Genomic DNA, 26998 nt, shown 5'->3' with positions numbered 1-26998 from the left:
GCTCATTGCTAGGGTCAATGCACCAAGATATACTTGGTTTTCGAACACGTTCTTGTCTATACATGGTTTACATAAAGACTTTACATGTATATTGACAAGATTTTCCTGAATGTTCCAATAGGTCTTTGTCTGTAATTATATAGAAGAGTTTTTCTATCAGTGTGTAGGGCCCTATTATATCCACGTTTAATGCATTTTCCTGAGTATCCCCTCTGTTTAAACCGTAATGCCAGATCACAAGCTTCTTTCTTAAAATTATGAAGATCAGAACAATTTCTGAGAAGACGCAGAAACTGTCCTACTGGGATGCCCGGTATAAGGGATTTTGGATGGTGGCTTTGTGCTACTAGTAAAGTATTACCTGCAGTAGGTTTTCTGAAGGTGCTAGTTTCTATTTTGTCAATGTTTTTCCGAAGCAGAAGATCAAGAAAGCTGATCTTCTGGTCACTGGCCGTGTGTGTCAGATGGATATTGCGGTCAGAAGAATTAAGTAATTCAACAAAATCCTTTAGCTGCTCAAGTGTGCCATTCCAAACCATAAAGACATCGTAAATATATCTATACCAACAGGAAACAGAAAATTGTTCACAAGGTTAGACTGCCACCGATTCCCAGAATCCCAAGTGGAGGCATGCATAGCAGCAGAGGCGTAGCTAGGTTCTCCAGCACCCGGGGCAAAGATTCAGTTTGGCGCCCCACCCAACCTCTTTCCTGACAGCTCCTTCCCCCTCGCCATGTTTGTTTTTTCTACCAATCAATGACGTGTCATTTCTTTTCCACATTTTTTTTTATGTAACTAGAGCATAAAAACATTTTTACATTTTACAAGCAATATAGTTCTATGCACAACACCAGAACCAAGCTCATTACATATATGCAGCACCAGAACAAAGCTCATTATATATATACAACACCAGAACCAAGCTCAGTACACATATACAGCGCCAAAACCAAGCTCAGTACATATATACAACACCAGAACCAAGCTCATTACATATATGCAGCACCAGAACAAAGCTCATTATATATATACAACACCAGAACCAAGCTCAGTACACATATACAGCGCCAAAACCAAGCTCAGTACATATATACAACACCAGAACCAAGCTCATTACATATATACAGTGCCAGAACAAAGCTCATTATATATATATATACAACACCAGAACAAAGCTCAGTACAAATACATTTCAGTACAGAGATCATTTGCAAAGTCAGGTTAGCAGCTTCCAGTATGACTTTAATAATTATAATCATATACTGGGAGTTGCTTATACCCCAATAAATAGTACCCTCCACCATCTGTAAAAATCATACAGTAATAATTAGGCTTCGTTCTCACCTGCGTCGTGGTTCCGTTCATGGGTTCCGTCAGACCTTTCCGTCAGGGGAACCCACGAACGGAAACCAAACGAAAACCATAGCTTTCCGTTACCATTTCAATGGTAACGCTTCCGTTGCTAATGGTTTCTGTTTGTCTCAGTTTCACAAGGTTTCCGTTTTATTGGCGGTATCAATAGAGTAGTCGACTGTATCCACCTGTAATCTAACTTAGATGTGATGTATTACAGGTGGATCCAGCGTGTCAGAGACACACAGGACCCACTGACACTGAACCCATCAGTCCCACAGACCTGACAAGTTCAGGATTCAGCGTAAGATACAGCTGCTCTGTATACAGGATACAGAGCAGCTGTATTTCAAAAAGTAAAAATATTTTTTAATAAAAACGAATTATAAAGTTGCACAAAACACACTGACATTTAAAAAAAATCCCTTTCAAAGGTGTACATAACCTTTAATGCAAACAATCAGATCGTAACAACCATTGTCCAGTACAACACGCAGCACATGCAGTTTTACCAAAAGTCGGTGAAGTTTTTAAATGATTGTTAATGTCTGCAAAAAACTCTATGGACATTAACAATCATTTGAAAACTGCGCTGACTCGTGGGAATGCAGCATGTAGACGTGGTTTGCAGCTGTATCGTTGTAAGACAGCAGCTACTATATGTATATCCTGTACAGGTATGTTCACACAGGGCAGATACGCTGTGTAAAAGCGCTGCCCTGGAATGGCCGCTGCGGAAAAATGAGCAGAAAAAAAAGGTTACTTACCATGGCGACGCTTCCCTCCTACATCCTGCAAACCTGGGATGATGTTTCATCCGATGTGACTGCTGCAGCCTGCGATTGACTGCAGCGGTCACATGGGATAAAACGTCGTCCCAGAAGGCCGGCCGGGAAAAAGAAACAGAATTCTAGGTAAGTATAAGATTAACATTTTTCTTGAGTTGCGTTTTTTGCAGCGGAATCGCTGCATTTCCGCCGCAAAAAAATGCAACATCTGCTATTTGTTGCGAGTTTTACTTCCCCATTTAATTAAATGGCGAGAACCCGAAACAAATAAGCAGCATTTACGCAAATACAATTAACATGCTGTGGATTAATAAAACGGACCACAGGTCAATTACTGAGCCTTTTTCTCGCTCAACGTGTGGGTGAGATTTGTTCAAATCTCACCCACTGCTGCTACAGCATTTGGGCTCATCCACGCGTAACGGAATTGCTGCGTATTTAAATACGCAGCAAAATACAGTAGCAGCAAAGTGGGTGATACTTATCAAATCCCATCCACGCGCTGCGTAAAATTTCTGACCAGAAATTGACCTGCAGTGCGTATTTTTCGTACCGCAGCAAGTCAATTCCTGCTGCGGAAAGTGGACTGAATTGCTGTGTTTTCCAGAGATGTCACCATCCCCCAACATTGTGAAAAACGCAGCAAAACCCGCACCATTTTATGCAGCAAAAACCGCAAGAAATGGTGCTGTTTTTCCACAGCAGAATTGCTGCTAGTTGCTGCAGAAATTTTCTGTAGCAATTCCAATACGTGTGGAGAAGCCCTTATACTGCGGATTTAGGGTTTGTCCACACACACAACAGAATTGCTGCAGAAAATTTCTGCATCAATTCTGTTAAAAGTCATAGGCACACATGAACACACATGAACACGTACACATCACACACTATATATACACACACATGAACACATCACACACTATATATACACACACATGAACACATCACACACTATATATACACACACATGAACACATCACACACTATATATATATAGCAAAATCCAATACACAGGTCAGTACTCCAGGTTTAAGTGAAAGAAGGATCTTTTTATTCACCACATGCAACGTTTCAGCCCTGCTCAATGGGGCCTTTCTCAAGCAATACATTTCAATGTTAGGTGCACATATAAATACATAATTTGTAACATCCTTGTAATCATGCAATAAAATTTCAATCATGCTTAAAATCTTAATTCTAGTGTAAAACAATGTGATCAAAAAATCACCATATGGTGTTTACATTTTGTCAATGAAATACGTGCAGTTGATAATAAGGGCAAACCACACAAATTGTAGAAAATTTTAAAATACAATCTAATTGGCTAAATGCCAATAGAGCCAGTGCAGGTGTAAAATATTCCAATAAAATAAACAAAATTAATTCGATTGTATTGAATCCGGCTCACCATTACTTGAATCCCCTTTCCTCTACCATGCTGATTGAATTCGCCGATATTTCCGGGTACCTGTGCGCCTGCGTCGAATAGCATGTCACACATAAGAACTTAGAGTGAGTCGTGGAACGCACTCACTCCAATGGCACGCATCTCGCGCATGCTTGTCTAACATTGTGTTGGAAATCGTAGAGGACGCGATACATTCACTTTACACTCTATGATTTTATGTATCTTAGATAATTCCCACAACTATGAATAAACCTTCTTAGTTTAGCAAGATATTTTGGTATTTAATCCATTCTATATAGAATGTGTTTCTCTGTAATATATAGACTGGTTACATCAGAAAGGGAATAGACAATGGCAAATAGAGGAAGTGGATGTAAAGCCCTATTGATTTAATAATAACATACAGATTTGACGTATAGACATATTTCATATAATTTGATCTGTATAATTCATGTCAAACTCTAAATTGCGGAACAAGGCATCAATTCTTTTTATAATAGCATGGAGTCAGGATGAGGGGATCCATTACAGGTGAGTCTTCATATATTATCTGAAATAGACAGAAAAAAACAGAAAAAAATATATATGTTAGTATAGTAATATGTACACACTGTCTAATCATAATCCCTGATAATGTAGAGTAAAAAGCAAGGCCATGGGCAAACCACCTCCTATCTTATACCACTCAATTTGAAGTCAACGTTTAGTCCATAAGGACGTAGTGTATTTAACCTATAGATCCATTCTAACTCCCGTTTTTTCAAAAGAGATATTCTGTCGCCACCACGTCTCGGTTTAGTGATATGGTCTATTATTCTAAATCTTAAATCTTTCTCTGTGTGATTGGCTTCCGCAAAATGTTTTGATACTGGTAAATCCAGTCTTTTGGAGTGTATACTGAATCTATGATTATTGATACGTGTCTTACAATCTAGCGTTGTCTCTCCTATATAAAGGAGATCACAAGGACACTGCAACAGATAGATGACATAATCTGATGTGCAGGTAAGAAATTGGTTGATTTTAAATTCCATGTTCGTTATGGGATGAATGAACGATTCACCTTTGTTCATATATCTACAGTTAACGCAGTTCAGACAAGGGAAACAACACAGTTTTTTCTTGTCTAGGAAGGTTTGTGTCACTTTCTTGTTTGAACCTATATCTGCTTTCACCAGATTATCCTTAAGGTTTTTCGAACGTTTATATGACATCAGTGGGGGTGCTGAGAATTCAGGGACATATTTTAGATTACTCCCCAATATGGACCAATGTTTGTATAGAATTTTAGCAACCTCGTTGCTAGTTTCATTGAATGTGGACACAAAAGGTATCCTGTTGGCCATATTGCTTTTGTTCTTTTTGACTGATTGTGTGGGCATTTCTGTAGATAATAGTATCTCTCTATCTGTCAACAATACCCTATCCCGATGTTGTTGGATCAATTTTTTCGGGTACCCACGGGAAATGAATTTTGCACCCATTTCATCCAACCTCTTTTCATTTTTCTCGTCAGTGTCCACAATCCTCTTGACTCTCAATAATTGGCTGTATGGAAGCGCTTTAATGAGACCCCTAGGATGGTTGCTTTCAAACCGTAGGAGATTATTCCTATCCGTGGTTTTGGTAAAGATGTCTGATGTTAATTTCAAATCTGATTTGGTTATAGTGGTGTCTATAAATTCAATAGATTGACTGGACTTGACTAGTGTAAACTTGATGTCTGGGTCAATGTGATTAATATAGTCATGAAATGAATCCAATTCTGCATCGGACCCCAACCAAATGAAGAAGATGTCGTCTATGTATCTCCACCACCTCAGTACATGCCTGAAATGGTGGGACACATAGACGAACTCCCTCTCGAGGGTAGCCATGAAGATATTGGCATAGGTGGGTGCCACATTTGTACCCATGGCAGTACCTCTTAGTTGGATAAAGAATTGATCTTGGAACAGAAAATAGTTGTATCGCAATACAAGATCTAGTAAAGCGAATATAAATTCAATGCAGGCTGGTGAATACTCACTATTACGCAGGGTTTTATAAATGGAAGAAGTGCCTCTCCCATGATCAATCGACGTATACAAGCTCACTATGTCGAATGAACATAGCAGGGCAGTATTAGGGATCTGTATCTCCCTAATTTTTAGTAAAAAATCAGAGGTATCACGTATGTAAGATGGTACCTCAATTGCATATTGTCGCAATATTTTGTCTAGGAATATGGAGACATTTCCCAGAACAGAACCCATACTGGATACTATGGGTCTGCCAGGAGGTTTATTGAGGGATTTGTGTATCTTGGGGAGTGTATATATGATTGGTGTAACAGGGTGTTTAACCAATAAAAATTGTTTTAAGTCATTATCAATAATTTTATTCTGTATGGCTTTCTCAATGATTCTATCTAGGAGTCTTTGTATATTGAATTTAGGGTCAGATGTTAATTCCCCATAGACCTGTCTATCTTGTAGTTGTCTCAATATTTCATCTACATAATCCTTGGTATCCATCACCACTACCGCTCCCCCTTTGTCTGCTTGTTTAATAGTAATTTTGGTATTATTTTTCAGTTCGGATATAGCCTTAATCTCCTCTCTAGTCATGTTGGGATGTTTAAATCTCTGATTTTTACATTTATCTTTTAATGTTCCAATATCCAACTTCACGGCTGTGATGAAAGTTTCAATAGCCGGTAAATTGCAGCATGGGACAAAATCACTTTTTAAAAAAAGATCAAAATCACATAATTTTAATTCCCCAATTTTAACATCAGTAGAGACATAACTACGTTCTGCAAACCAGGTTTTAAGTTTGATTGTACGGTAAAATCTATACAGATCTAATTCTAATTCAAACCAATCGGTTTTGTATGTGGGGCAAAACGATAAACCTTTATTTAATACTGTGCATTGAGCATTAGTAAGCAAAATGGATGAAATATTTACCACTAACGTTTCCGTGGAAAGTCCATCTTGCATAAGGATTGTGTCCGTGTCCTCACTGATCTGGGTGATCTGGGTTGTAAGGGATTTCCGTTGTCTGGAATGTTTTCTTCCACCACGTCGAGTCCTCCTTTGGCCATATGTGGACGACCTTCGTCCCTCGTACGTCCTAAAAAATCTTTTTGGGTATGTCCCGTAGCGAAATTTTCATCTCCCCTTTCGTCGTCATGTGTGCGTCTATTCTGAGCACGTTGGTTGTGTTCTGCAATGAAGTTCTCATCCCTCCTGTCGTCAAAGGGTGTGCGTCTGTTCTGGGATTTATCGTTTCCAACATAACGCCGGAAATTTTTTTGTTCGATTTGCCAATTGTAGATGTTTCCATTGGTATAATCATCGGCATCTCTCTGACATTTTTGACGTTTCGTCTCTTCTAATCCCGAACGGAATTTTTCCAAATGGCTATTGAATTTGGCCATATAATCATCAAATTCTTCTGTATTCAACAATGTTTTCAGTGATAACTCAACAGTGTGCATTTTATCCTCGGTAGATAATAAATCTTTTTGTAAATATTCCATGTTGAGTAGTAGGATATCTAATGCATATTTGTTGGAAATTTGCGTATACCTGGTGCAGAAATCACTATTCTGGAAGAAAAGGTTAGGTCTCATTTGAGAACGCATACCTCTCGGAATCCTGTGTGCTCTGTAGTATTCCGTCAGGGTGGACAGGTGTAAACCCATAGTAATGGTTCTTTTCTTTTCATTCTCATATTTCTTTTTTGATTCTCTACTTGAGGGAATCGATAAGAATGTAGCATCTCCCACTGCGCCTTGCAGTATCCTCTCCATATCGGCTTGGGTATATGAGAAGACATCAGGTTGTTTAGAATCTTGATGATGATCCTTAGTAGTAGACATTATATGAACGTGCAAAGCTTTATCGGTCAACAGTAGAAACAAGCAAAGCAAAAGCAGCACCGTTCTTCCAGTGTAGGGTGCACAAGTCCCTGTTCAGACACACGACCAGTGTCCCAAATCCACAGCAAAATCCAATACACAGGTCAGCACTCCAGGTTTAAGTGAAAGAAGGATCTTTTTATTCACCACATGCAACGTTTCAGCCCTGCTCAATGGGGCCTTTCTCAAGCAATACATTTCAATGTTAGGTGCACATATAAATACATAATTTGTAACATCCTTGTAATCATGCAATAAAATTTCAATCATGCTTAAAATCTTAATTCTAGTGTAAAACAATGTGATCAAAAAAATCACCATATGGTGTTTACATTTTGTCACTGAAATACGTGCAGTTGATAATAAGGGCAAACCACCCAAATTGTAGAAAATTTTAAAATACAATCTAATTGGCTAAATGCCAATAGAGCCAGTGCAGGTGTAAAATATTCCAATAAAATAAACAAAATTAATTCGATTGTATTGAATCCGGCTCACCATTACTTGAATCCCCTTTCCTCTACCATGCTGATTGAATTCGCCGATATTTCCGGGTACCTGTGCGCCTGCGTCGAATAGCATGTCACACATAAGAACCTAGAGTCGTGGAACGCACTCACTCCAATGGCACGCATCTCGCGCATGCTTGTCTAACATTGTGTTGGAAATCGTAGAGGACGCGATACATTCACTTTACACTCTATGATTTTATGTATCTTAGATAATTCCCACAACTATGAATAAACCTTCTTAGTTTAGCAAGATATTTTGGTATTTAATCCATTCTATATAGAATGTGTTTCTCTGTAATATATAGACTGGTTACATCATAAAGGGAATAGACAATGGCAAATAGAGGAAGTGGATGTAAAGCCCTATTGATTTAATAATAACATACAGATTTGACGTATAGACATATTTCATATAATTTGATCTGTATAATTCATGTCAAACTCTAAATTGCGGAACAAGGCATCAATTCTTTTTATAATAGCATGGAGTCAGGATGAGGGGATCCATTACAGGTGAGTCTTCATATATTATCTGAAATAGACAGAAAAAAACAGAAAAAAAATAAAATAAAATAAAAATATATATATATATACACATGAACACATCACACACTATATATACACACATCACAAACACTATATATACACATACGTACATATCACATACACTATATATACACACGTACACATCACATACAATATATATACACATGTACACATCACATACACTATATAAACACACACATGTACACATCACATACACTGTATACTGTATATACACACACACACACACACATGTACACATCACACAATATATACGTGTGTGTGTGTGTGTGTATACAGTTATCTGATGTGTATATATAGTGTGTGATGTGTACATGTGTGTGTATATACAGTTATGTCATGTGTACATGTGTATACACATCACACACACTATATATACACACACACGTACACATCACATACACTATATATACACACACATGTACACATCACACACACTATATTTACACATGAACACATCACATACACTGTATATATACACACACACATGTACACATCACACACTATATATACACATGTACACATCACATAACTGTATATACACACACACACACATGTACACATCATACCCACATCACATACACTATATATACACACGTACACATCACATACACTATATATACACACACACACGTACACATCACATACACTATATATACAGATGTACACATCACATACACTATATATACACACACACACGTACACATCACATACACTATATATACAGATGTACACATCACATACACTATATATACACACATGTACACATCACATACACTATATATACACATGAACACATCACATACACTATATATACACACGTACACATCACATACACACTATATATATATATATATATATATATATATATATATATATATACACATGAACACATCACACACTATATATACACATGTTTTCATACACTCCTTCTTGACTAGCGGAATGTGTTATTCACGACTTCATTAGAGGTATTTTAGTGGTATCTCCACCCTGTAAACTGTAGTTCTGGCATATTTGCCCTTAACAAACATGGCGTATTATGTTGCATTGACCCTAACACGACTGTGCGATTTGATGGGCCTCTGCTAGTGATGTAATCATGTCAGCTGTTGCGTCGCTGTGCATCGTCACGGCGAGTCAGATCACATGTGATAGCCTTACCCAATGGACAGATAGAGTTGGGGCATGTGCAGTTCGGTGTTTGTAACGCCGGAAATTTTAATTCCACACATGTTCTGTTCAGGATGTCCTTGTTTCTCCAGATTGGTGAGTGCCAGCTATTGTGTATTATAATGTGATTATTAATCAATATGCAATTAATGCATTACACTATTTTATAGGCACGTATGACACTCGTTGGAATTTTAAAGTTCTTCATACCATTTGTCAATGTTTGACTCTTGTACACATATATATAATATTTTGTTACACTGTTACACGGGGTATTTTTTTCAATATGAAGTGTATAATTGCTGCTATTTAGATGCATTGTTAATTGAGCTTTGTGCTCCCTATATATACCTGTGTGTGCTTTTCACTAATTGCTTGAAAATGCTTCCATGGAGGAAGTGAAACGTTGCTGTGTTGGGTGAATAAATTTCATTTTTTGCTATTGAGTGCTGCTTCTTTGCTCGATTTTTTCCATATACCTTATTGGGAGAACGTCACTCCCTGTTATTTGAAGCTTAGCACCAGCTGTTTTTGTTTTTTTGCACAGTGCTGCTCCTATTATATGTTTGTTTCTCACATACACTATATATACACACGTACACATCACATACACACTATATATATATATATATATATATATATATATACACATGAACACATCACACACTATATATACACATGTACACATCACATATACTGTATATACACACACACATGTACACATCACAAATATGCACATTACAGGCACACATTATACACATATAAAATACACATTGTAAACACACATGCACTTACCTTTTATGTAGGATCATTGTGAAGGGAGTTCTGCAGCTTGATGGCCAGACACAGTGCCGCAGACAGTCTCCCCTCTCCCTCCCTCAAGTCCTGAATGATAACAGAAGCAGCCCGAGGAGAGGTCTAAATAGTAGGGAGGGGGGCTGGAGGGGGAGATTTGTTAGCAGCACAGACTACAGCTGCTCTTAGCTGCTTTGCCCTGTGCCTGAGGCCCTACACCCCTGCATAGGAGGGAGCACATGGCGACCCCATAGCAGTGCCCTCCACCTGTAGATAATATTTATTATCAAAGCAAAAACAATTGTGGGTCAGTACAAATTCCAACATATCAACAATAAACTCATTCTGATGAGAAAATTGTGGCCGATATCTATCAAGATAGTATTCTACCGCTTTTAAACCAGCCCAGTGGGGAATTGAGGTATAAAGAGATTCAACATCAAGCCCCAACAATAAACAATTGGGGAGGGGGATTGATAAATTATGCAACTTTGTTAATACATCACCCGTATCTAGGACAAAGGGTGGTAATGACTTTACAAATATTTGAAGTTTCTGGTCAACAAATCCTCCAAGAGCAACTTCTCCCAACTATCCAGGAACAATTTAGTGATGTACAATGTTTTTTCAGCATGATGGAGCATCATGTCACAAGGCAAAAGTGATAACTATGGATGTAGCCATCTTTAACTTGACTCTGATAACTTGCTGCAGCGTGATATCACACAACAAAAGCCATTGAAAAGTAATTGAAAAAGTCAAGATAAGGGATCAAGCCACTGTTTATTTAATGTGTTAAAAGTCAAGGTAAAGACGGCTACATCTGTAAGGGGCTCAGTGAACAAAACATTTACATTTTGGGTCCATGGCCAGGAAACTCCCCAGATCTCAATCTCTTCAGGAACCTGTGGTCAATCCTCAAAAAGTGGACGGACAAACAATAACACAGAAATGGTGATAAACTCCAAGCACTGATTAGGCAAGAATGGGTCATCAATCAGGATTTGGCCCAGAAGCTGAGATCCAGCGTGCCAGGGTGAATTGTAGAAGTCTTGAAAAAGAAAGATCAACACTGTAAATATTGAGTCTTTGCATAAACCTGATGTATTTGTTAATAAACATTTAAAAACTTATGAAATTCTTATAATTGTACTTCAGTTACCATAGAAATATCCGACTGAAACATACAAAAACACTGAAGCAGCAAACTTTGTGAAAAACAAAATTTGTTGGGTTTCAATACTTTTGGCCATTACTGTATAATACAGCTGACACTTTGCTGCAACGGCGAGGATCGGAGCTACTGCCGATTCTGGCTATTTAACCCATTAGATGCAGAGATCTATAGCGACCATGGCAATTGAGTGATTAGAACACTTTCACCCCCCGCGATGCAATTGTGGATTGCCCATTGTTGCTTTGGCAGCAGGAGGCCTAACAATGGCTTCCATGATTGTTTCTATGAAAGACGATTAGTCTAAAGCTGACCAGCATAATGAACTGCAATACATACGTATTCCAATAAGTAGCCTCCTAGTGGGACTATAAAAAAAAAAGTTTAACATTTCGGTACAACCTATCGGGGACTGAAATAGCATATCTGTGCAAAAATTGCAATTTTCACATCGCTACATCCCAAAAAAAACATGTGGATTCTAATGCTCACTACACTCCTTGAAAAATGCCTTGAGGGGTTAAGTTTCCAAAATGGGTTTCTTTTATTTCACCTCGGAGCCACTGTAATTGTGAACCAATGTTCTATTAAATCGCCAAATTTGGCCTCAATTACGCATGGTGCTCTTTCACTCCTGAGCCCGGTCACATGTCCAGGCAAAGGATTAGGGCCACATGTAGGGTGTTTATAAAACCAGGAAAACAGCATAATAATTAAAGAGCTGTCTTTTCACAGTGGCACAAGCTTGGCACAGTATATTGGGCACTGAAGTGGCATAATCTCTTTGCTAATGACCTTGTGGATGGGATTGATAGCAAGATGTCAGGTTTTGCTGACGATACACAACTTTGTAGGATACTTAAAACTCAACTTGACTATAAAATATCACAGAAAGATCTAGATAAGCTGCAGCATGGACAAAGACATGGCAGATGAAATGTTGATAAATGTAAAGTAATGCACCTAGGACACAATAATAGTATTAATGCATATACATTAACCCCTTCCCCCTGCTTGCATTCTGGTCCCTAATGACCAAGCATTTTTATAGTTTTTCCGTCGTCAAATTCGAAGAGCTATAACTATTTTATTTTTGCGTCGACATAGCTGTATAAGGTCTTGTTTTTTGCGGGACAAGTTGTATATTTTAATAGCACCATTTTGAGGTACTGATTATTTATTGATTAACTTTTATTAACTTTTTTTTGGGGGGGAATAGAAAAAAAACTGAAATTTTGCCACTCTTTTTTGCGTCCTAAATCTACACCGTTTACCGTGTGGTATAAATAACACAATAACTTTATTCAGCGGGTTGTTACGATTGTAACAATACCAAATTTGTATAGATTTTGTATGTTTTACTACTTTTACACAGTAAAAACGCTTTTTTTTCAAAATTATTTGTTTTTGTGTCTCCATATTTGAAGAGCCATAACTTTTTAATTGTTCCGCCGATGCAGTTGTATGAGGGCTTTTTTTTTTGCGGGAAGACTTGTAGTTTTTATTGGTACCATTTTGGAGTAGATGCGACTTTTTGATCACTTTTTATCAAATTTTTTTTAAAGTCAGGATTCACAGAAAACAGCAATTTTTCCATAGTTTTTTTATTTCATTTTTTACGGCGTTCACCGTGCGGGTTAAATAATGTAATAGCTTTATAGTTGGGGTCGTTACCGATGCGGTGATACCAAATATGTGTAACTTTTTTACTTTATTTAGTTTTTTTAATAACAAAGCAGTTTGTAAGGGGAAAAAGTGGGTTTTTCATTTTGCTTCACATTTTTTTTGTGAACTTTATTCAACTTTTTTTTACTTTTTTACTAGTCCCACTAGGGGACTTTAATATGCGATCATCCGATCGCTTTTATAATACACTGCAATACTTTTGTATTGCAGTGTATTACTGCCTGTCCGTTTAAAACGGACAGGCCTCTGCTAGGTCATGCCTCTGGCATAGACTAGCAGGCATTCACTACAGGCAGACCTGGGGGCCTTTATTAGGCCCCCGGCTGCCATCAGAGACACAGACACTCGGGTGTCGTGGGATGAGAGGGAGCTCCCTCCCTCTCTCCAAAACCACTCAGATGCGGCGCTCGCTATTGAGCGCAGCATCTGAGGGATTAAATGGATGAAATCGATACTTATATCGATCTCACACGTTCGAGTAGGGATGCCCCCAGCTACCTCTGGCAGCTGAGAGCAGAGAGATTTAACGGCTCCCTGCTCTGTTTATTTATTCTGATGCAGCGCCGTGAAAAGGTGTATTGGCGCTCACCCCCGAGTTAAGGCTTCCCAGAAAGCTGCTAACTCGTGGAATGTTTTAGGATTATAGACTTATTTCCTTAGTCCAGAAGCTTTGAAGTAAAGTATTTTGTAGATATGCCATCCATCCTTTGACTGGTATCTGTTTGGATGGTAGAATTGATTTGTTGCGGCTTAGTTCTTAATTCTTACTACTCTGCCGTAACGGTTTGTTTCCAGGTTTATTATTACTGTTTGGGTTAAAGAGTAAACATCTACCCCCTACCTCCTTTGTAATAGGACCCAACTTTTTTTTTTCCTTATATTCATTCCTGAGTTCGAAATTTAGGAATCCAAAAGCACTGCTTCTTTTTGATTCTTTTATTTTACTCACGTAAGCCTTTCTTTTTGTCTGCGACGCTTCAAAAAATCCTGCCTAACACGGGGTTAAAGACATATTCTCTGCTAAAACTGATGGAGCACCTCTTATCTTTGGACACAGTACCCCCCGTCCAGGATTTCATCCACAATGCGCTGGTAGTGAAATTAGAAAGTACACCGTCACAAGCCACAATACCGACTGTTTCGGCAGATGCATCATTTTAAATGATTCTTCAATTCCTATATATATATATACACGTATGTACACCTTTAAAATAGTTGTTTTTTTGTTTTTTAATAAAAATGTGTATCTGTGAGTTTGGTGAAACTTTGTAATTAAATTTTATTAAATTATTTTAACTTTTTGAGCTACAGCTGCTTTGTATCCCATATCCAGAGCAGCTGTATCTAGCGCTGAGACTTAGATCTGTCAGGTCAGCGGGTCCTGAGTGTCAGAGACACAGAGATACAGACACACCCAGGACCCGCTATCACTGAACCCGTCAGGGCTTCTGATCTGACGGATACATGTCTCAGCGCATGATACAGCTGCTCTGTATACAGAATACTGAGCAGCTGTATCTCAAAATGTTTAAATAATTTTTAATTAAAAAAATACAAAATTCAAAGGTTTACATAGCCTTTAAAGGGGTTGTTAAAAAAAAAAAAAAAAGAACTTATAATGACCTCTCTCCTCTCAGACGTATCTGTATTGGTGACTCCCGTCACTTCTATTCTCTGTTTGTATAAAAAGAGTGACATCATGTAGACAGTACACCACCACTGTACACACAGAACAGAGATGACAGAAGCCTCCAGCGCAGGAACGTCTGGGAGGAGAAAGGTAAGTATGGGCTTCTTTTTAATTTGATGCCCTCCTCTCCTGCTGCTACATAAAAAGTTTAAACCGCCTTAACCTCTTAACGCTATCCATGTATTTATGGCGGATGTGCATTCCAACAATATGACACGTGTAACTGTGTGTTATCTTTGGTGTTACATAGGACTGCAGGTAACAATAATACATTATCTGTAATCAGAGAGTTATCACTGTGTTATCTGTGGTGTTACATAGGACTGCAGGTAACATCTACTACATTATATGTACTCAGAGAGTTATCACTGTGTGTTATCTGTGGTGTTACATAGGACTGCAGGTAACATCTACTACATTATATGTACTCAGAGAGTTATCACTGTGTGTTATCTGTGGTGTTACATAGAACTGCAGGTAACATCTACTATATTATCTGTACTCAGGGCCGGCCTTAGGGGTGTGCGACCTGTGCCTTTGCACAGGGCGCATCACTCCAGCAGGTGGAAGGGGGAGCTGTTCTGGCTTCCTTCCCCAGCTTGTTTTAGAAGTGCCCGGGCCTTGTCGACTCAGCAGCTGCCTTTCCTCCTGTGCGCTTCTTCATTCAGTGGCATCGCTGCCGCTGTACCAGTCATAGCGGCTGCTATCGGCGACAGCGAGCATAAGGGGGTCCATGCCGCCCGTCGGGACGGGCCCCCTCATGGCCGGCGGTGCTGCTAGCAGCCTCTGCTGCTGCTACCGCAGTAGCGACGCCACTCTAACAGAGCAGGGAGGTATCTCCCTGCTCTGTTTTCATTTCAAAGCCAGTGACGTCACTGTCCATAAATGGACACAGACCACAGGGGCTTCTCCTGGAGTGGAATCCCTTGTCACAGAGTCAGAAACACTGTGGACGGGGATTCCACTTCAGGAGTTGCCCCTGATGTCACTGTCCATATATGGACAGGGACATCAAGCGGAGCGTTTCAGGAGCAGAATCACAGGGGGCTGTGTGACACTACCTACCAGGGGGCTGTGTGGCACTACCTACAAGGGGGCTGTGTAGAGTGGCACTCCTACAGGGTGCTGTTTGGCACTACCTACAAGGGGGCTGTGTGGCACTAACTGCAGGGGACTGTGTGGCACTACCTACAGGGGGCTGTGTGGCACTATCTACCGGGGGCTGTGTGGCACTACCTACAAGGGGGCTGTGTGGCACTACCTACAAGGGGGCTGTGTGGCGCTACCTACAAGGGGTCTGTGTGGCACTATATACTGGGGGCTTTGTGGCACTACCTACAGGGGGAATCTGTGAGTGGGGGCTGATGGTAATTTTACTGTGAGTGAGGGCAGATGGTAATTTTACTGTGAGTGGGGGGCTGATGTTATTTTACTGTGAGTGGAAGGCTGATGGTGTTCAAGTGGTTTCCACCTCTGAATCTAATTGAAATTAATAGGAGGCAGACAATACATGCGGTACTCGTTTGGAGCTTTTTTGCCTGCGTCTTTTGCATTATCTTCAACGGCTTAAAAAAACACCCAAAAAGGTCACACAACGCGGTCAATGCCTGAAGGAATTTTGAGTCAGATTTTTTTTGCCTTACAAAAAACGCTGTGTGAACATACCCTATGAGTGTAGTGCTTGTTTTTAGCCATTTTCTGTCTTTCTCGAAACAATTTTTGTTAGGGGTGCCCTGAAGAAATTGTATTTTTACAGTGGTGCCTCGAGTCCAAAAAGGTTGAGAATCTCTGTACTAGGCTACAGGATCACGCCAGCCTACGCAAGGATCCCGTCGTGGAGCAGCTCATTTCGTTGTGGGAACGGGGGCCTAGGTGAGTACAAATTTTTTGTTTGGGGGCAATGTCTACACGGGGGAGGTGGGGGCAATATGGTTCAATCTACGAGTGCGAGGTGGGGGATGTATGGCACAATCTATGTGGGTGCACTATCTACAAGGGGGGCTGTGTGTGGCAACCAGAGGAGGGGGCATTATACTCTGTGGGGGCCACTAAGTGGACATTATATTGTGTAGGGGTACTATAGGGGGCAATATACAGTGCGTGGCACTTAGGGGGCATAATACTGTGTGGGCACAATTAGTGGACAAAATACTGTGTCCTTGAAGGGGTTATAATATATTATATTATTGTTATACTGTATGGGGGGCACTTAAGGGACATTATACTGTGTGGGCACTATATAGGGCATTATACTGTGGGAGGCATTATACTGTTTTTATGGGGCATTTTTTTTATGAATGGGTGGGGCGCCGAAATATAATTGACCATAGCACACCATCTATCTTAAGGCCGGCCCTGTTGATGAGTCGTCGGGTCTGGTGAAAAAATCAAGATGTTGAGATAGACCACAACACAAAAATAGAGCAGGTCACGGAAGATGTCATTAACGAACTCTTGGAAGACCGCAGGAGCGTTACACAGACCGAAGGGTATCACCAGGTATTCATAGTGCCCATCTCGGGTGTTAAATGCCATCTTCCATTCGTCACCCCAGAGAATCTGGATTAGGTTGTAAGCCCCACGCAGGTCTAGCTCGTAAAAAATCTTGGCTCCTCGTATGCAATTAAACAGTTCTGAAATCAGCGGCAACGTATATATCTATTTTTGACCGTGATCTGGTTGAGGCCCCGGTAGTCGATACAAGGTCGAAGAGATCCGTCTTTCTTTTTGACAACGAAGAACCCGGCCCCGGCCGGGGAGGAGGACTTTCGTATGAAACCCTCTCCAAATTCTCCTTAATGTAGGCGAGCATAAACTGAGTCTCTGGCAAGGAGGAAGGGTATACCCTTCCACGGTGAAGGGATGCATCAGGAACCAGATCAATAGGGCAGTCATACGCCCGATGTGGGGGAAGCGTCTCCGCCTCCCTCTTGCTCAAGACATCAGCAAAGTGTGAATAGTGAGAAGGTAATCCTGCCGATGGCTGCGGTAGGGGAGGCTGGGCCGGATGGATCTGCCCCAGGCAGCAGTTGAGGCACTTGGTGCCACACTGGAGAACCTCTCTGGAATTCCAGTCCAGAACTGGGGGATGTAGTCAAAGCCAAGGCAGGCCCAGCAGCACAGGGTTGACGGCCTTGGGTAGGACAAGAATTGAGGCTAGCTCTGAATGAAGGGCTCCCACTTGGAACAGCGGTTTGGTCACAGCTACAATTGGGTCGGGCAGATGCAGTCCATTCACCGAGCCAACGATCAACGGCCTCTCCAGGGGGGTTGTAGCCTCCAAGGCCGCATTACAGACAGAGTCCCGAAGTGCATCTGCGTTGTTTCTCCTAGTTAGACAACTTGAAATGGTCCATTTTCATAGACTCTGGTGGAACAGCTGATGAGGGCAGCATGGATTGCTAAAATGTAGGAGCCGGCCAAGGGAGTCCTCCCTCCCGACGAGCCTCTTGGGACCGTTCTCGGATCCTCATGTCAATCCGGGCGGCCAGAAGAACGAGGTCATCCACGGTAGATGGCAGATCTCGGATGGCAGGCTTGTCCTTGATTTAAGGGGACAGTCCCTGCCACAATGTTGCCACCTAGGCTACATTACAGGGAGGAGGTATAAGAGGAGAGAACTACAACTCCCAGCATGTCCAGGCTGTTATTATGGGATATCAGAGGACATTTCAGGCAGGAGGTATAAGAGGAGAGAACTACAACTCCCAGCATGTCCAGACTGTTATTATGGGATATCAGAGGACATTACAGGGAGGAGATATAAGAGGACAGAACTACAACTCCCAGCATGTCCAGGCTGTTATTATGTGATGTCAGAGGACATTACAGAGAGGAGGTATAAAAGGACAGGACTACAACTCCCAGCATGTCCAGGCTGTTATTATGTGATATCAGAGGACATTACAGGGAGGAGGTATAAAAGGAGAGAACTACAACTCCTAGCATGTCCAGGCTGTTATTATGGGATATCAGAGGACATTACAGGGAGGAGGTATAAGAGGACTACAACTCCCAGCAGGTCCAGACTGTTATTATGTGATATCAGAGGACATTACAGGGAGGGGTATAAGAGGAGAGGACTACAACTCCCAGCATGTCCAGGCTGGTATTATGGTATTTCAGAGGACATTACAGGGAGGAGGTATAAGAGGAGAGAACTACAACTCCCAGCATGTCCAGGCTGTTATTATGGGACATCAGAGGACATTACAGGGAGGAGGTATAAGAGGAGAGAACTATAACTCCCAGCATGTCCAGACTGTTATTATGTGATATCAGAGGACATTACAGGGAGGAGGTATAAGAGGAGAGAACTGCAACTCCCAGCATGTCCAGACTGTTATTATGGGATATCAGAGGACATTACAGGGAGGAGATATAAGAGGACAGAACTACAACTCCCAGCATGTCCAGGCTGTTATTATGGTATTTCAGAGGACATTACAGGGAGGAGGTATAAGAGGAGAGGACTACAACTCCCAGCATGTCCAGGCTGTTATTATGTGATATCAGAGGACATTACAGGGAGGGGTATAAGAGGAGAGAACTACAACTCCCAGCATGTCCAGACTGTTATTATGTGATATCAGTGGACATTACAGGGAGAAGTATTAGAGAGAACTACAACTCCCAGCATGTCCAGGCTGTTATTATGGTATATCAGAGGACATTACTGGGAGGGGTATGAGAGGAGAGAACTACAACTCCCAGCATGTCCAGACTGTTATTATGTGATATCAGAGGACATTACAGGGAGGAGGTATAAGAGGAGAGAACTACAACTCCCATTATGTCCAGGCTGTTAATATGGGATATCAGAGGACATTACAGGGAGAGGTATAAGAGGAAAGAACTACAACTCCCAGCATGTCCAGGCTGTTATTATGGGATATCAGAGGACATTACAGGGAGGAGGTATAAGAAGAGAGAACTACAACTCCCAGCATGTCCAGGCTGTTATTACGGGATATCAGAGGACATTACAGGGAGGGGGATGAGAGGAGAGAACTACAACTCCCAGCATGTCTAGACTGTTATTATGGGATATCAGAGGACATTACAGGGAGGAGGTATAAGAAGAGAGAACTACAACTCCCAGCATGTCCAGGCTGTTATTACGGGATATCGGGGGACATTTCAGGGACGGGTATAAGAGGACAGAACTACAACTCCCAGCATGTCTAGACTGTTATTATGGGATATCAGAGGACATTACAGGGAGGAGGTATAAGAGGAGAGAACTACAACTCCTAGCATGTCCAGACTGTTATGTGATATCAGAGGACATTACAGGGAGGAGATATAAGAGGAGAGAACTACAACTCCCAGCATATCCAGGCTGGCATTATGTGATATCAGAGGACATTACAGGGAGGAGGTATAAGAGGAGAGAACTACAACTCCCAGCATGTCCAGGCTGTTATTATGGGATATCAGAGGACATTACAGGGAGGAGGTATAAGAGAGAACTACAACTCCCAGCATGTCCAGGCTGTTATTATGTGATATCAGAGGACATTACAGGGAGGAGGTATAAGAGGAGAGAACTACAACTCCCAGCATATCCAGGCTGGCATTATGTGATATCAGAGGACATTACAGGGAGGAGGTATAAGAGGAGAGAACTACAACTACCAGCAGGTCCAGACTGTTATTATGGTATTTCAGAGGACATTACAGGGAGGAGGAATAAGAGAGAACTACAACTCCCAGCATGTCCAGGCTGTTATTATGTGATATCAGAGGACATTACAGGGAGGAGGTATAAGAGGAGAGGACTACAACTCCCAGCATGTCCAGACTGTTATTATGTGATATCAGAGAACATTACAGGGAGGAGTATAAGAGGAAAGGACTACAACTCCCAGCATGTCCAGACTGTTATTATGGGATATCAGAGGACATTACAGGGAGGAGTATAAGAGGAAAGGACTACAACTCCCAGCATGTCCAGACTGTTATTATGGGATTTCAGAGGACATTACATGGAGGAGGTATAAGAGAGGACAGAACTACAACTCCCAGCATGTCCAGGCTGTTATTATGGGCTATAACATCACGTGATAATCACTTCTCCACACAGCACAGTAGCCCCGCCCCCTCACGTAGACCCGCCCGTCATGTCACGTGATCAACATCTTCATCCCCCACGTCTTCTCCCTACTGATCAGCTCCGCCCCTTCTGCATTGGTCACATGGTGATGACGTCATCACAGCTCAGCTCCTTGGTCACAGCTCCTTTAGCCACAACCCATTATATTTCGCCCGGTTTAGCAGCGATCACTCCTGCACTGGTCACATGATCCTCATTACCCCTCATTTCACGTGATCATCATCACAGGTCCTTCACCATTTCTCTGCACTTCTTAGCTCCGCCCCCTGATGCAGCGCTCACGTGATTTTGATATCACAAGTCCTTCATCCTCTTCTCCTCCACTGATAGGCTCCGCCCCTCCTGCCTCCAGTCATGTGGTGGTGACGTCATCACAGGTCCTTCAGCTATTGCCGTGTATGAGGTAGAGAGCAGCGCTGGTCGGGTGTTCTCTCTGTTATCAGTCACTCCTGTATAAGTGTGTATACAGAGTGCTGTCAATCATTGAGTGACCCCGCCCACTAGACGCCTAGCAGGGATTTAACCCCTTCAGTGCCGGCCTCTTTGGGGTAAGTTGTTATTTCTGGTCTTTGTAGTGGTCGGGTGTTTTGTGGGACGAGTCGTGTTTTGTAATGACATAATTTTAGGTTCACGACCTCCCAACTTTCAAGTAGCGTAAAAGACGGACAAGCAATGCGGCGCGTGTAAGCCACACCTCTAATCCAGTCCAATCTCCGCCAATACACACCCGATTCAGCCCACACATAATGCCCCCCATAGCTGCCCCCATACAGTATAATGCCCCCATACAGTATAATGCCCCCATACAGTATAATGCCCCCATACAGTATAATGCCCCATACAGTATAATGTCCCCCATACAGTATAATGCCCCCATACAGTATAATGCCCCCATACAGTATAATGCCCCCATACAGTATAATGCCCCATACAGTATAATGTCCCCCATACAGTATAATGCTCCCATACAGTATAATGTCCCCATACAGTATAATGCCCCCATACAGTATAATGTCCCCATACAGTATAATGTCCCCATACAGTATAATGCTCCCATACAGTATAATGCCCCATACAGTATAATGTCCCCATACAGTATAATGTCCCCATACAGTATAATGTCCCCATACAGTATAATGCCCCCATACAGTATAATGCCCCATACAGTATAATGCTCCATACAGTATAATGCCCCCATACAGTATAATGCCCCATACAGTATAATGCTCCATACAGTATAATGCTCCATACAGTATAATGCCCCCATACAGTATAATGCCCCATACAGTATAATGTCCCCCATACAGTATAATGCTCCCATACAGTATAATGCCCCATACAGTATAATGTCCCCATACAGTATAATGTCCCCATACAGTATAATGTCCCCATACAGTATAATGCTCCATACAGTATAATGACCCCATACAGTATAATGCCCCTATACAGTATAATGTCCCATACAGTATAATGTCCCCATACAGTATAATGTCCCCATCCAGTATAATGCCCCCCATACAGTATAATGCCCCCATACAGTATAATGCCCCCATACAGTATAATGCCCCCATACAATATAATGTCCCCATACAGTATATTGCCCCCATACAGTATAATGCCCCCATACAGTATAATGCCCCCATACAGTATAATGCCCCATACAGTATAATGCCCCATACAGTATAATGCCCCATACAGTATAATGTCCCCATACAGTATAATGTCCCCATACAGCATAATGCTCCCATACAGTATAATGCCCCATACAGTATAATGCCCCCCATAGCTGCCCCCATACAGTATAATGCCCCCATACAGTATAATGTCCCCATACAGTATAATGTCCCCATACAGTATAATGTCCCCATAAAGTATAATGCCCCCATACAGTATAATGCCCCCCATAGCTGCCCCCATACAGTATAATGCCCCCATACAGTATAATGTCCCCATACAGTATAATGTCCCCATACAGTATAATGCCCCCATACAGTATAATGCCCCCATACAGTATAATGCCCCCATACAGTGTAATGCCCCATACAGTGTAATGCCCCCATACAGTATAATACCCCCATACAGTATAATGTCCCCATACAGTATAATGTCCCCATACAGTATAATGCCCCCATACAGTATAATGTCCCATACAGTATAATGCCCCATACAGTATAATATCCCCATACAGTATAATGTCCCCATACAGTATAATGCCCCCATACAGTATAATGCCCCTATACAGTATAATGCCTCCATACAGTATAATATCCCCATACAGTATAATGCCCCCATACAGTATAATGCCCCTATACAGTATAATGCCTCCATACAGTATAATATCCCCATACAGTATAATGCCCCTATACAGTATAATGCCTCCATACAGTATAATATCCCCATACAGTATAATGTCCCCATACAGTATAATGCCCCATACAGTATAATGCCACCATACAGTATAATGCCCCCATACAGTATAATGCCCCATACAGTATAATGCCCCCATACAGTATAATGCCCCCATACAGTATAATGCCCCCATACAGTATAATGCTCCCATACAGTATAATGCTCCCATACAGTATAATGCCCCTATACAGTATAATGCTCCCATACAGTATAATGCTCCCATACAGTATAATGCCCCCATACAGTATAATGTCCCATACAGTATAATGCCACCATACAGTATAATGTCCCCATACAGTATAATGCCCCCATACAGTATAATGCCCCCATACAGTATAATGCCCCATACAGTATAATGCCCCCATACAGTATAATGCCCCCATACAGTATAATGTCCCCATACAGTATAATGCCCCATACAGTATAATGCCCCCATACAGTATAATGCCACCATACAGTATAATGCCACCATACAGTATAATGTCCCCATACAGTATAATGCCCCCATACAGTATAATGCCCCCATACAGTATAATGCCCCCATACAGTATAATACCCCATACAGTATAATGTCCCCATACAGTATAATGCCTCCATACAGTATAATGCCCCATACAGTATAATGCCCCATACAGTATAATGCTCCCATACAGTATAATGCCCCCATACAGTATAATGTCCCCATACAGTATAATGCCCCATACCGTATAATGCCCCCATACCGTATAATACCCCCATACAGTATAATGCCCCCATACAGTATAATGTCCCCATACAGTATAATGCCCCCATACAGTATAATGTCCCCATACAGTATAATGTCCCCATACAGTATAATGCCCCCATACAGTATAATGTCCCCATACAGTATAATGCCCCCATACAGTATAATGCCCCATACAGTATAATGTCCCCATACAGTATAATGCCCCCATACAGTATAATGTCCCCATACAGTATAATGTCCCATACAGTATAATGCCCCCATACAGTATAATGTCCCCATACAGTATAATGCCCCCATACAGTATAATGCGCCCATACAGTATAATGCTCCCATACAGTATAATGCCCCCATACAGTATAATGTCCCCATACAGTATAATGCCCCATACAGTATAATGCCCCCATACCGTATAATGTCCCATACAGTATAATGCCCCCATACAGTATAATGCCACCATACAGTATAATGCTCCCATACAGTATAATGCCCCCATACAGTATAATGCCCCCATACAGTATAATGCCCCCATACAGTATAATGCCCCATACAGTATAATGCCCCCATACAGTATAATGTCCCCATACAGTATAATGTCCCATACAGTATAATGTCCCCATACAGTATAATGCCCCCCATACAGTATAATGTCCCCATACAGTATAATGCCCCATACAGTATAATGCTCCCATACAGTATAATGTCCCCATACAGTATAATGTCCCATACAGTATAATGTCCCCATACAGTATAATGTCCCCATACAGTATAATGCCCCATACAGTATAATGCCCCCATACAGTATAATGTCCCCATACAGTATAATGCCCCCATACAGTATAATACCCCCATACAGTATAATGTCCCCATACAGTATAATGTCCCCATACAGTATAATGCTCCATACAGTATAATACCCCCATACAGTATAATGTCCCCATACAGTATAATGCCCCATACAGTATAATGTCCCCATACAGTATAATGTCCCCATACAGTATAATGCCCCCATACAGTATAATGCCCCATACAGTATAATGTCCCCATACAGTATAATGCCCCCATAGAGTATAATGCCCCCATACAGTATAATGCCCCCATACAGTATAATGTCCCCATACAGTATAATGCCCCCATACAGTATAATGCCCCATACCGTATAATGCCCCTTACAGTATAATGTCCCCATACCGTATAATGCCCCTTACAGTATAATGTCCCCATACAGTATAATGTCCCCATACAGTATAATGCCCCATACAGTATAATGCCCCATACAGTATAATGCCACCATACAGTATAATGTCCCCATACAGTATAATGCCCCCATACAGTATAATGCCCCATACAGTATAATGTCCCCATACAGTATAATGCCCCATACAGTATAATGCCCCCATACAGTATAATGCCCCCATACAGTATAATGCTCCCATACAGTATAATGCCCCCATACAGTATAATGTCCCCATACAGTATAATGCCCCATACAGTATAATGCCCCCATACCGTATAATGCCCCCATACAGTATAATGCCCCCATACAGTATAATGCCCCATACAGTATAATGCCCCATACAGTATAATGCCACCATACAGTATAATGCCACCATACAGTATAATGTCCCCATACAGTATAATGCCCCCATACAGTATAATGCCCCATACAGTATAATGCCACCATACAGTATAATGCCACCATACAGTATAATGTCCCCATACAGTATAATGTCCCCATACAGTATAATGCCCCATACAGTATAATGCCCCCATACAGTATAATGCCCCCATACCGTATAATGCCCCCATACAGTATAATGCCCCCATACAGTATAATGCCCCATACAGTATAATGCCCCATACAGTATAATGCCACCATACAGTATAATGCCACCATACAGTATAATGTCCCCATACAGTATAATGCCCCCATACAGTATAATGCCCCCATACAGTATAATGCCCCCATACAGTATAATGCCCCCATACAGTATAATGCTCCCATACAGTATAATGCCCCCATACAGTATAATGTCCCCATACAGTATAATGCCCCATACAGTATAATGCCCCCATACCGTATAATACCCCCATACAGTATAATGCCCCATACAGTATAATGTCCCCATACAGTATAATGCCCGCATACAGTATAATGTCCCCATACAGTATAATGTCCCCATACAGTATAATGCCCCCATACAGTATAATGTCCCCATACAGTATAATGCCCCCATACAGTATAATGCCCCCATACAGTATAATGCCCCATACAGTATAATGCCCCATACAGTATAATGTCCCCATACAGTATAATGCCCCCATACAGTATAATGTCCCCATACAGTATAATGTCCCCATACAGTATAATGTCCCCATACAGTATAATGCCCCCATACAGTATAATGCCCCATACAGTATAATGCCCCATACAGTATAATGTCCCATACAGTATAATGCCCCCATACAGTATAATGCCCCATACAGTATAATGTCCCCTTACAGTATAATGCCCCCATACAGTATAATGTCCCATACAGTATAATGCCCCCATACAGTATAATGCCCCATACAGTATAATGCCCCCATACAGTATAATGTCCCCATACAGTATAATGTCCCCATACAGTATAATGTCCCCATACAGTATAATGTCCCCATACAGTGTAATCCCCCATACAGTGTAATGCCCCATACAG

At 41.3% G+C, this 26998-nt stretch overlaps 2 protein-coding genes across 2 annotated transcripts in view; one reads left to right on the top strand and one right to left on the bottom strand.

The window, feature by feature from the left end:
- Positions 1-26998, bottom strand: part of LOC142663902 (uncharacterized) — a 435929-nt gene that overhangs the window by 297208 nt on the left and 111723 nt on the right. The window contains exon 4 of the mRNA XM_075842743.1: positions 5100-5111. Coding sequence (XP_075698858.1) covers positions 5100-5111 — 12 coding nt within the window. The remainder of the gene's footprint in view (positions 1-5099; positions 5112-26998) is intronic.
- Positions 21332-26998, top strand: part of LOC142665136 (oocyte zinc finger protein XlCOF29-like) — a 31742-nt gene continuing 26075 nt past the window's right edge. Inside the window, exon 1 of the mRNA XM_075844694.1 lies at positions 21332-21714. The gene's annotated coding sequence lies outside the window, so the exon portion shown is untranslated. The remainder of the gene's footprint in view (positions 21715-26998) is intronic.

Source organism: Rhinoderma darwinii, chromosome 1, assembly GCF_050947455.1.
Source record: "Rhinoderma darwinii isolate aRhiDar2 chromosome 1, aRhiDar2.hap1, whole genome shotgun sequence".
Lineage (NCBI taxonomy): Eukaryota > Metazoa > Chordata > Amphibia > Anura > Rhinodermatidae > Rhinoderma > Rhinoderma darwinii.
The sequence above is the reverse complement of the archived record's forward strand: the minus strand, read 5'-3'. Positions and strand labels throughout refer to the sequence as shown.